The 12,726-nt window shown below is 40.2% G+C and overlaps 1 protein-coding gene across 1 annotated transcript in view; it reads right to left on the bottom strand.

Annotated features, from left to right (window-relative positions):
* Positions 1-640: 640 nt before the first annotated feature.
* The window catches only part of MYH11 (myosin heavy chain 11), a 65,315-nt gene continuing 53,229 nt past the window's right edge, over positions 641-12,726 (bottom strand). Inside the window, exons 30-42 of the mRNA XM_009281630.1 lie at positions 12,362-12,466; positions 12,107-12,259; positions 11,427-11,675; positions 10,954-11,166; positions 10,040-10,252; positions 9,202-9,363; positions 8,307-8,435; positions 7,656-7,744; positions 7,239-7,362; positions 6,870-7,078; positions 6,199-6,307; positions 5,430-5,602; positions 641-1,349 (exon numbers count right to left, since the gene is read on the bottom strand). Of these exons, the coding sequence (XP_009279905.1) occupies positions 1,211-1,349; positions 5,430-5,602; positions 6,199-6,307; positions 6,870-7,078; positions 7,239-7,362; positions 7,656-7,744; positions 8,307-8,435; positions 9,202-9,363; positions 10,040-10,252; positions 10,954-11,166; positions 11,427-11,675; positions 12,107-12,259; positions 12,362-12,466 (2,067 nt within the window). The 3' untranslated portion in view covers positions 641-1,210. The remainder of the gene's footprint in view (positions 1,350-5,429; positions 5,603-6,198; positions 6,308-6,869; positions 7,079-7,238; positions 7,363-7,655; positions 7,745-8,306; positions 8,436-9,201; positions 9,364-10,039; positions 10,253-10,953; positions 11,167-11,426; positions 11,676-12,106; positions 12,260-12,361; positions 12,467-12,726) is intronic.

The raw sequence follows: 12,726 nt of genomic DNA, 5'->3' as shown, positions 1-12,726 counted from the left end.
AGCTGCTATCTGGAAGTACTAGAGCTGCATGGATTTGTGGTAGGTCCTGGTAGTTCCCAGGGGTGGGCTGCGGTCCTGTTGGAGTGCTCCAAAAATAAGAAGTAACTGTGTGCTGATCCCTTAATGCAGAATAGCTTGGCTTGGATCACTGCATTCAGTGTGGGCTGCTCGTTTCTAATTGTTTTCAGCCTGCTTTAGAGGCTTTAGTTGGAAATATCCCTATGCGTACATACTTCAAGGGTGGGTTCAGTTGCCTAAAGACAGACACTTAGGGCCCTGCCTGCTTTCCAGCTGCTGCACCGGAAAGCTGCAAGTCTCCTACACGTCCTGTGTTATGTCTGTCAGCCCTTGCACGCACCCTAGGGCACCTCAGTTAGCACTGTGTGTCCGTGAGGTAACCAAACCTGTCCCAGGTACTTCATGTCACTTTACCTTCAGCTCAGTGTACATACTTTTTTTTTATTCCTTCAAAAGCAATTGCTTAGGAGAAAATAAGTTTGTTTTTTTTTTTGTTCTAATGATTACAGATGAACTTTTCTAAAAAGTATTTGAGTCGTAAAGAAGCTCTACTGCATGCCCCATTCCCTTTGAGCATGCTGTATTGCACCCAAGTGACCTCTGTACACAATAATACTGGAGTAGTTTTTATAGCCTTTTATTAGTGTGTAAGCACATCCATGGTGCATATAAAACTGTAACAGTTGACTTAATTGGAACAAATGATATTTTATTTTTCAGTAAGTGATTAAAAAGGCACTTCCACCTTGTGAATGGTGCATCAGGGGTGTAGTAACCAGGAAAAAACCCTATATTAATCGAATACTCAAGACAAAATGAAAGTTTAAGAAAAGATTAACTGACCAATGCCTTTTTTTTTTTTTTTTCCTTCCCCCTGCAACAGTCTCGTAAATCCTGTGTAAACTGTAGTTCACTGGGATTTAAATCATCTGAGCTACTAGAACTTACTTTCTGGAAGATTCTCAAAGTGAATTACTCTGAGTGTTGAAAAAACCCCTACCTTTTCAAATACACTTCATGGTAAAATAAGTTTTGGAGTACTTTTAACATTAATCTATACATTGGAGACAAGGCAGTTGTGCTTTTATCATTGTCAGAGGAGTGGGTGTATGTGACCTTGACACTAAGAGTAGACTTATACAGTGCTAAATATCCTCCCTCCCCTTGCTGCAGTGCAATTTTTTAAGCGTGTTTATTCACTGGCTTTTGTTCCATTGAAATCTCCATCTCTTGCATCCATTTCTTCATCACCTCCTTCTGTTGCATTCTCAATTATTCTTCTGCCTCCAGATCTACGGGGTGGGGCAAAAGATGCTGGCTCATTTCCCCTCCTGCAGTAAGAGGGGGAAAAAAATAATCAGGTGTTAGGTCATTTGGAGTCCTCACAAATAAGCATAGAGTTTTGTAACAGTACCTGTGGGGCTGATATTTTTAAATGCAGAACAGCCAAGAGCTGTTGGTCTCTAATACAACTTTCTGTTCCGTAGCATGTAAGACTAATTTGTGGACAGGTTGAGACTCCCAGTTGCTTGGAACTGTGATGGGATTCCTGTTCTGGTGCTTAAAAGTTCTCATCTGCCCCAACCCCCTCCTACTCTTCCCTTCGTTTCACTCTTTTTTCCCTATGGGGACTGCAACTGGTTGTGCTGGGAAGGAATGGGAAAGGGAGCTGCTTGTACTCACAACAGCAGGGAGCATCCTTCCTGTCCCTGTAGAACAGCAAGGAGAGAGAGAGCTTGTGCTGAATTTCTGACCTGCAGTCTGAATAAGCCCACCAGTTACTAAAGGCCCACGAGACCTGGGACTGGTAGCAGTGCTGTGAATGTCAGCAGGCATTTTTGAGCCCACAGTCCCTCTCTGCAAAGGCTGTGTTGGTCAGAGCACCACAGGTGCTTTGATGTGTATGGCATCCTAGGTTGTGAGTAGCTCCAATCTTCTTCCCAATGAAGAGAGGAAACCATTGCTGCTTTGGAACTGTGTTGTACCTCAGGTGCTGACACTTAACAGTGCAAGTGTCTTGAAGAAGAGCTTACAGAAAATGCTTTTTCCCATCTTACCCCCTTTTCCTCTCCCATCTCCCTCCCATCCCCACATATTTCATAGCCACAGCCCAAGGCAGGGACACTTCGGTCCTCAAGGTTAATTTTTTGGGGGGAGGTGTGAGCAAGTGAGACAGAAGATGGGTTTGTCTCTTCTTGGCCTCCGTTGCTACTGTGCTACAAAACGCTTAAGTTTTGTAACATGGCCTCTCACTTGCCCCTCATTAAGCAAACCTTTGTAAAGGCTTGAGACCACAGACATAAGCAATAAAATAAATTCATAACTGAATGTTGTGCCAAAATTACTAATTTGGTGTTAAATACATCTGAATCTGCACTTTTGGGTACAGCAATCATGCATAAATATTTAAAGGCTTGTCTTGTCCTTGCAAAAGACTAAGCCAGTGTTGTCCTTTCTGAAGCAGCTATTTAAGTCCAAAGCTCAATCTTCCATACAAGAGAAGTGGGTAGGAACATTGGCTGGACTAACTTATCGCAGAGGCACAAATCTGTGTTTCCAAGGTGGAAATGTGACATATAGTATGTTTTCCACAGTTCTGCCCTTAAACTTCATTGTGAACAAACAATTAGCTGGATAATAAAGCTTAATTTAAGATCTGCTGTTAGTTAACCTTAGTTGTTGTGCCGATGGCATGTATTGAACACACAGGAATGTCATTTCTATGCTGGCATGTGCTTGACAGAGTCTAACAGCAGTGTCTGCTATTTTATGATAGCAGATATTTGTTATTACTGTTTAACAAGAAAGTTCTAGTTAGGTCAGTAAATTCATTAATTCTTGTCAATAAAGATCTCATTCTTCACCAGGAAGAACTCTTTACCCCCTTGGACTCCTGCTATCTGGACTCAGTTACTCGCGAGTCATTTGTAAGATAACTCTTTACATGCTGCAGTAATTCACTGAAGTGCTACAAGAGAACATGGGACTGGTGGGGAGTAACAGCAAGACTCTAACCAAATTGTGCAGTAGTTTTGGCTACAAAGAAGTGAACTCCCTATCACACACTAACCACTTACTAACATAAACTTGCAATACGCATAAACTTAATTCTTCTTTAAACTGGTATTAGCCCTGTGGATAAACACTCTTTCTTTGTATCTGTTCCTCTTAAGCAGGTTTATGGATTTGATAATATTCATGTGGTCATTCTCATTAGTACCTTTAGAATAATGCATATAACTCAGACAAGCCTTAAGCATTAGTGTTTGCTTAGCGTCTCTGTATTTAATCTACCTTTGAAAGAGTGCTACTGGAGTAGCGCTTGAATAACAGTCTGACTGGAAATATTAGGCTGACTAAAAGGCACATGCAAGGACAAGACATCATCTTTAAATATTTGTGTATTCACAGCAACATCCAGCATATGTAAAATAGAAGATATACAAATATTACAAGGCAGTAGCTCTTTAATTTTTGCAACAGCAGGTATTGTTACCTCCAGAGAATGTGATAAAGTGTAATATAATGCTGTGCTAGGTTACAGTGTCAACATTAATTTCTGTGTCGGTGCTTTGTGTTTTAATAACCGTAGAGAAGCAATGTAATGTCTGCAAAATAGCTCTAAAAGCTTAAGTAATAGCTCTTTGTGCCTGTATTGCTTACAGAGTGCTATGTAATGAAAGGCAAGATTTTCTCTTTTTGTCTGTGATTGTGTGGTCTAAGTGTGAGAAATCACATGCAAGTAAGGTCTTCCCAAATCTCACCTGAGTTAGATGGCATCTTACCTTAGAGTCAGCATTACAATATGCGTAAGAAATACTGTGAAATTCTAATGACGTGCTGTGATACTTCATATTCATTAGTCCTTTTAATCAATTTTACTAATCAATGGTGTATTTGATTTGAAAAAATTTAATCTTTGTGGCTGTGCACAAAGATGAGGTGCAAAAAAGACAATTTTCATGCAGAAGAAGTCAGAGTTTTAGGTACTCTGTTGGTAGAGCTTGTGAGAATGCAACATTGGTAAGTCTACATCAGTACATAACCTACTTGTAAGAAAATGTATCACTGATGAACAGCTGATGGTAGCTAGATTATTGTAATATTTGTCTCTTTTGATAAAATAAATTAATGCCAAGATATCCAAGCCTTCACAGTTTGCAGAAACCTCACAGAATTTTTACTTGGGCCAAAGAAAATGGAAATTTGTGCAACACAAGCTAGCTGCAAAGTTGAAGGCATGGTACCTGCTTAGTCATGCGAAGGTTCCTGTGTCCCTCTGAAACAGAGATAAAGAGTCCCGGGCAGTTATACTAAGCACATGGTCATGATCAGAGCTAGGTAGATTACTCTTAAATAATTAAACAAAGTACATTACAGCCAATTATATTACATTTAGATAAAACAAAAATGAGCCTTATGCTATTCTATGCAAAAAGGGCTGGACACAGCCACTCCTTTGCAAAGCAGCCAGGAGCGTGCACCACCCAAGATGGTGCTAATGGAAAAGGCTACCACGTCCTTAACTCTTCACTTTGAAGTAAATCCGCATCTGAAGGTTCATGCATGTTACTGGTAAGCATGCTGGCAAACCGCTTCAAGAACACAACTAGGCAGGTGCTTTACTTTCATCTGAAATACTGCTGGGTTTAGGCAGGAAGCAAAGTTTTATGGTGTGATAATGTAGATAGAGCAATTTCCTTATAATTCAAGTCAGCCTCTTTATTTCAGTGAGTTGATACTTTCAAACCCAGTGAGTGCAGGAGAACTCAGGTATGTAGCTGACTGATTACAGCTTTATCTTTTTCTCAGTCAGTTTTAAAAAGAAAATGCAAAGGGACATTTTGATCTTTTCCTTGGTCTGATGACACTGAATCCCTTTGTGGTGAAGTCCAAAGAGACTTTTGGATAAGAGTCGTATAATGTGCTTTGCCTTTTGACATCTGTGATGTTGTCTAAGACTGTTTATGGTCATTGTGTGTGACTTGTGTATGTGTGAAAGTGTGAAAAGCACAAGCATTTCTACCCTTTTGTGAATGCTTCTGTACAAATAGATACAGCTGTTATATAAGGGGTGTTTTCAAAAGCAACCAAGCCTAATTCTGTTCCTATTTAAGCTAACAGGAGTTTTGATTAGAAAAAGAGTAAGTCCTGTGCCATGTTATCACACTTGTGCATCTCTCAGCTGAATCCTGAGACTGTTGCAGTCTATGAAATGCACTTCACCTTCTGACTTTGGCCTTTTGTTGTATCTGCCAAGCTAATACAAGGAATGAGTAACTTTGCAGCATTATCAGTGTCTGTTCTTTACTTGAACAGATTTTTTTTTTTTTCTCTTCACTTCTAATTTAGTTCCAAATTTCAAGGCTGTTAATGAGTGGGAATGGCTATCCCAAACAAGGGCCCTCTACCTGAGCTTGCTCTTCAGTGCTGCAACCTCACGGCCCAGGGCTTCATTACTCTCAGTAGCCTCATCCAGCTCTCTCTGCAGCTTCCTGCGGTTTGCGTTGATACGCTGAGACTCTTCCTCAGCCTCTTCCAGCTGCCTTTTCAGTTGCTTGAGTCGTGTGTTGCCCTTTTCAGCCTAAAGGGAAATTTTAGAGTAATGCTTTAATTCAAAACAGATCTAATAGCTTTACATTCCTCATTTTAATTTCATGCTCCTCTTGAGAGTTTTACTGAAACATGGCCTGAATCAAAGATAGAAGCTTAAAATCTAAAAAATGTAAAAATAACTGCTTTGTGGGAGTTCATGTTGCTGATAGGTAGTGTCTGAATACAATATCTTGTTGTTTCTTTTGCTGCACAGTCCTACCTCTGCTTGTGGGTTGGTATGCATTAGGTAAAGCTAAAATTTTCAAGCAAAATGTGTTCGTTGTCTCCATTCACATACCAATAAGGATGTTGTGCACAGTCCTACATATCACTGTGCAGTCAGACTGTTGCAGCTGGCTGATTGACAAGGACTAGTGCTTTGGCACTTGACTCAGCATGGAAGAAGAATTATATCGTTCCGTCTCTTAGCAAAGGGCTGTATAGCTCTCCCAGCATAGAATCCAAGCAGACAGTCTGCTTTCTAGAGGAATATTTCTTTGGGGCAGAACATGGAATCTTCCTTTCTTAGGGTAAAATCTGAAAATGCCTATGCCCCAGACTAAGACCCTCATGACAGTCTCATACCTGATCTTTGTACTGCTCCGCTTGCTTTCTCTCGTCCTCCACCTGCAGCAATGCATCCTTCAGCTTCTTGTCCTTCTGGCGCAATGTCTTGGCTGCAGTCTGCTTCTCTCTGCAAATGACAGTGCAGCATTTGGTGATGTGGAAGGTCTGTAGTCTTCACCTGCCTCAGGCATGTTGCTCATGAAACTGGCACCAAGGACCTATATGTTAACGGCCTTACTGAATTTAACAGGTGAATTCTAAGCAAAACTTAAAGGTCGTGTTCTTCTGATCAAAACAAGTATGCATCTTTGCTGTATGCTAGAGGAGCTCCAGGAGATCTGCTCTAAAACATGAGGTGATTTCCTCAGGAAATAATCCTACAAATGGCACAATGTGTTATGGCAATTAACTTGGCAGGGTCATCGGGCAGTTACTCTAAAACGTAAGGGAGCGAATCCTTGCCTTTGATACCAGTAGAACTTCTCAGCAATAACATGGTTCTTAATCAGAACCTGTAAAAACTCCAGTTACTGGCCATATATCCAAGAAATGTTAAGTGAGAGAGAGACTTTACCAAGCCTTAATGGCACTGAGAGCCTGATGACACAAATCTTGTATGCCTTTGTTTACTTTCTATCTCATTAACTGGAACAATAAATGGACAGCTGTGCCCCCTGGGAGACCAGTACCTGGCTTCCTGTTCCAATTGCTCTTCAAGAGAAGCAATTTTGGCCTCCAGAGCAGCAATTGTAGTTCTGAATTTGGACTTCACAGCTCCCTCCATCTCCTGCAGTTTACTCTTCAGCTCTTTGTTCTGCCTCTCCAGTTGCTGCCGAGCATTTTCATTCTTCTGTGCAGTTGAGCGCTCTGTTGCCAGCTCATTGTTCAGCTGCTCTGCCTGCAAGGGTGAGAATGGATGCTGTCAAAAGTGTTGTGTGCTTTCAGAGAAATGGCAGGTGGCAATTTGGGGTGGCAATTCTCCAAATATTTATTCAGAACCACAAACAGCTTTCGCTGGCATACGAACAGAAAGTGACACGTGCTGAAATGAGCTCTACCTGCTGTACTGCTTTCCTCATGCGATCACCCATTGCCTCTATGTTGCTTTGCTCCTCTTCTAGCTCTTCCTCCAGTTGGGCAATTCTTGCCTCCAGGCGCCGTTTCTCATCCTGAAGGCTTGTCCTGTATGTTTAAAGTTTAATAAATGTGTAGTTATGGCTCTGACCAGTTGTATGTGTCTGAAACTATTATGAACTGCCAAGAAAAGAGAACTAGATATTTCAATGAAAATAGTCGTATGTGTGCATGTTGTATTGTCAAGACCAGGTGGCTGTTGGGAGAGGAACTTCTCTTGGCAGCCATGCAATGTTCAGCAGCATGTTTACAGCCTTCAGCCATGCAATGTTCAGCAGCATGTTTACTGTAAACAGTAATACACTACATGTATTGTAGTGAGTAATCCAGTCTATTCCTACCTTCCAGAAGTAGCGCTTGCAAGTTCTTCTGCCATCTCTTCTTTCTCCAGATCTGCTTGTTTGCGAGCTCTTTCTGCAGCAGCCAGATCCTAGGAGAAAAGAAAAAGGCAGCATAGTAAAGAAATGAGCAAGTAAGCATTCAGACAAACAGTTATAGCATGATACGCAGGACTGTAAACTTTCTAAAACTGGTAAAAGATAGGTTGTTTTGTTAACAGAATAAATTCTTGTCATATCATAAATCCTAGGGAAGTACAATGAAATACACTTTATCCAGCCTGTCACCTGGTTTCTATTTTACTGGTTTTAGTCACAAGATTGCCATTTAATACACATAGGAATAATAGCACTAACAAGACTTCAGGATTTATAGCTATTGAAAACAATTTATGTTAGAGCATACAGTTAATTTCCCTTTAAGACTGGTGAACAGTGCCTTCCTCCAAGGTGATTTTTTTCAGCTTAATCTGGCTATGCTCAGATGTAGATCCAACAACTTCAGTGGAGCGCATAGAGCACGTGGAACTTGTAACAAGTGCTGCTTATAGCTTTCCACCCCCGATAGCTATTGTATTATTTCATTGCAGTTCTCTTTTGCTACTGAAGGTCAGGTGTAGTCTGCTTCATACTGCTCTAAGTTTCCCACTTTACCTCTTGAAGCTGGATGAGTTCTGCTTCCAGGCCCTTTGCTTTCTTCTCATTTTCTCTGGCTGTAGCAAATATTTCTTCTCTGGCAGCCCGTGCATCATCCAGCTCTCGTTGGTAGTCCTTCATCTGAGCCTTGTTGAAAAGAATAACAGAGACTTGTTTTTGTCTGGCTTTATTACAGTTTCAGTGGAAAGAAATTTGGACAGAATAGAACACAGACATTTACATAGTCATAATGCCTGCTTGAATTATATTTTCTGGAGAGGTCAGCTAGCACATGTTGGAAAGGTCTGAAATGCTATTCCAAGAGGAGCGATGCTTCCACCTGCACACTGTGGCTTTTGTAATGCCTATTGTCCTTATTTCCTCTGAATATTTGAGCGTAAGCGCAGTCTTAATCTTTCCGATACATCCCTTTTTGTTGTTTTGCTGTCAGCATATGACAGAACAGTTGATATGGAGACTTACAGTATAAATAGGAAAATGCTAATTCAGAGACAACATGATTTCTGAACAGTCTTTTATGCTTTCGAGTCAAGTGTTAGAACCAGGATTGAAGCCCTGTATTAGATTTTATCATGTAGCCCTTTCTCTACATGGAAATCTTTGTTTTCCTTCATGTGGGCAAGTCAATAGCAGATGTGTGTGGGCCAGAGAATTTTGGAAGCTCTCTGCAATGATGAAAATTAAGATTTTCATGGTTTGTCATGTGAAGTTTTCCATTGTCATTCAAACTGAGCATTACGGTACAGATCCTTGAATCTGCGAGTCTAGCTAAAACTCCCCCTCTAACCAATCACGTGTAACAGGCATCAAGTTCACAGGTGTCACCTAACTTTCATATTGTGGCTGTACAAAAGTCAGCAGTGGGAAAAACTATATTTGTGGGATTACATACCTGTAATTTGCGAAGTTGTTTGATGGCTTCTTCCCGAGCTTTATTAGCAGAATCAGCTTGGCTTTCTAGATCTTTAACATCAATCTCCAGCTTCTTTTTGGCTGCAGCTGCCAGGGCACGTTGCTTCCGCTCATCTTCCAGTTCTGTTTCATATTCATGGAGCTGATCATTAAAGAAAACAACTTAAGTTTAGGAAAGTCCTTGAGCACTCTTAAACACTCTGTGTATGTCTGAATAATGTATACAGCCCCCTATAACTCTATTAATTGTGATTTCCCTGGCAGTTAAAATATGTTTCCATTTTGTCCAAAAATTGAAGATTCTTGAAAGGAGTCAGCAATTTGGGTTCTGTATTCATGGAAATATGTATATTACAAGATGACGACTGCAGTAGTTGTCCTTGCTGTCACCACACTACTGTACAAATAGGCTCTGTCCTGTCTCTTTTCATTTCCAATGCTTTTGTATCCATTCAGTGTACCTTGGGAAGGCAGATATATTGGAAGCTGTCTTTTAACTTCCACTGAGAATATAGGGAAGGTTCTTCTGACTGTGTCAGAAACAACAACTCATATGTTCTATACTATTTTGGTTGTAGTGTTAAATTCTTACATCTGTTGGCAATTGTGCACATGCTACTGAAATGGGAAAAAAACTGTTAGCAGTTTTGTGCCTTTTTTAGTACAATAACCTACTTTTTTTTTTTTAATTTGCCAAGCACAAGGCAATATAATGTTTTCTTCTCATTATAGTAAGGTGCTTTTAATAATGGCATGAGGCTGGGGACTTTCAGCTGGCTTGGTTAGATATTTACAAAGGCAATAATAGGGAATAGTACCTGTTTAAGGAGTTGTCTTCTCTTCTCCTCATTCTGTTCATCTCTGGCTTGTAAATCTCTCTCAAACTGGCCTTTCAGGGCCTGCATATTAACCTCCAACCTGAGTTTGGCATCTTCAGCAGCCTGTAGCTCATCCTCTAGCTCTTCTAATTGTGTCTTCATCTCTTCTACTTGCTGTTCGAGGATCCGTTTAGATTTCTCCAATTCATGGACCTTTCAAGCAATGGGAATTTAATAGACTTGTTATAAGAAATAAAAATAATTCTAGTTAAACAGTCTACCTGCAGTAGAGGCCACATTTGAAAATATCAGCTGTGGAAAATGAATGAACTAATTTGCACTGAAAATGGTAAATAAATTTTTTGTACACTTGCAAATCTGTCTTAAAATAACCTGAGATTCTCTTTATCCCAAACTTTCATTTTTAATCTAGTCAAGTATCATAATTGAATTTATTTAGTATTAGAAGTAGTATTATCATATCACTGTAATAAAAGAAGTGATTGGCAATGCATCAGTGGCAATTCGCTGCAGCTATGCAAGTAAATGTTAGGCTGGTGGCAAAGTCAAATATAACTAATAAAATCAGATTTGTGGAGTTTACAACTTCAAAGCTGCTTAATAAACTAGTAAATTATTTAGAATCTTTTTAATGTTTTTTCAGTCTTAGAATCAATAAGAATCATCTTCATGCTTGAAGTCATGTTAAAAATAAAGATGGCTTACAGTTACTTCGCCAAGTCTCTTGAAAGTTTGGGCACAAATGGAATAACCGTTGAATTCTGTATGAAATATCTGATTTGCTGAATGGATTTGTGTGCTACCAAGAATTTCCCACACTGAAAGCAGTGATCTCTTCGTTAGCTGCTATTTTAAGTTATTGTTGTGGAAATTGTTCTAAGCCCAAAACTTACATTCTTGCCAACATCATCTTTGGAGCTAACAAGATCTTCCATTTCAGCTTTCAACATTTTGTTCGTTCTCTCCAGTTCTTCTTTGGCTTCCAAAGCCTCTTCAAGTGCTCGGGCCAATGACAAAGCCTTTGTTTCTTTTTCTCTAGCTTCAGCTTCTGCTCTGTCCCTTTCATCTGCATATTTTGAAGAGATGCTTTTCTCTTCAGCTAGCATCTGTAAAAAGGTAGTGTTAATACAGGAAGTAATTAGTAAGAGGATTTTTTTCTATTGCAATGGTCTTGCCAGTTGTTAATGACAGAGAAAATCTCTGCTTTTTGATAAATGTATATAAATACAAAATTAACCAGTGTATGCATAATTAAATTTTAGTTTATTTTTTGTCCCTGCTTTATCTTTCACTAAACCAGTGGAGTCTCTGTGAGTTCCAGAGAAGTTAGGTGATAACACAGCAAGGGAGAATCTTAAATCTATACCTGATCAAACTTCTTCTGTTTCTTCTCCAGGTTGGAGACCAGCTGACGCTGGTTGTCTAAGTCTACCACCAGATCATCCAGCTCCTGCTGGAGTCTGTTCTTGGTTTTTTCCAGTTTGTCGTAAGAAGCAGCCTTTTCCTCAAACTGTTGTGTGAGACATTCAATTTCCTTCTGAAGTTTCTTTTTGCCTTCTTCCATGGTTTCTATTGTGCTGCAATATTCCTGTAGCTTCTTCTTAGAGTCAGAGAGCTGAAATTTGAATTCAGAGGACAAATCTTTATAGCAGTGACAACAAAGCTTGGCAGAGAAGATGGCCAAGAGACAACCAAGACCCAGAAATCTTATCTAATTTGACCCATGTGAAGCTAGTGACCAGTTACCCATCATCCAGCCTTCATAAAATGAGGCAGACCACAGACCTAGTATGCACTTACAGGCCTAGTGTGCAAGACTATCTTGGGAGCTACCTTGCATTTGTACCTGTCCTAGAGATCACACTTTAAAGAAGAGGGAGACTGCTGGCTTCATTGTGGAGCTTCACTGATGCTAGCTGGGCGAACAGTACTAGTTCCCTGAAGGTCTGTGTGCTGTGCCAGGATAGTTCTACAGATCTGAAACCTCTGGAATTACTGACAAAACTTTCAGTGATGGAGCTAGTGATTTAGCTATGGCACTGATACCTGTATTGTCAGTGTTGAAATGTGTCTCTCCAGATTTTGTTTTGCTTCTAATTCTTCATCCAACTGCTCTTGCAAGCTGTTCTTTTCATCCTCCAACTGACGAAGCTTGGTAGACACATTTAGCTTCTGCCGCGTTTCTTCCTGAAGCAGCTCCTAGAGTCGCCACATCAATCAGCAATACAGTCATTAGTTTAGGTCTTTTTATAGTGCATTTTATAAATATTGTAGGTGAGCTGTTACTGGATGCAAGTTTACCTGTGTATCTTGTAGCTGAGATCCTAAGGTTGCAACATCTTTGGTCAATTTGATTGTCTTGCTTTCTGCTTCGTTGAGCAAACCCGTAACATTTTCAACCTCAACCTATGAGACACCACAGTGAATAAACTCAGTTATTTTGCACAACTTCAAAATCCTCCTCCAAACTTTAGTTTGCTCTAGATTGAAATTGAATGAAGCTGGTGAATGGAGTGAATGGAGTTAAATCCAGTTGGTGGCCAGTCACGAGCGGTGTTCCCCAGGGCTCAGTTTTGGGGCCGGTCTTGTTCAATATCTTTATCAATGATCTGGATGAGGGGATCGAGTGCTCCCTCAGTAAGTTTGCAGACGACACCAAGTTGGGC

The sequence above is a fragment of the Aptenodytes forsteri genome, unplaced genomic scaffold, assembly GCF_000699145.1.
Source record: "Aptenodytes forsteri isolate BGI_AS27 unplaced genomic scaffold, ASM69914v1 Scaffold84, whole genome shotgun sequence".
Taxonomy (NCBI): Eukaryota; Metazoa; Chordata; class Aves; order Sphenisciformes; family Spheniscidae; genus Aptenodytes; species Aptenodytes forsteri.
The sequence above is the reverse complement of the archived record's forward strand: the minus strand, read 5'-3'. Positions and strand labels throughout refer to the sequence as shown.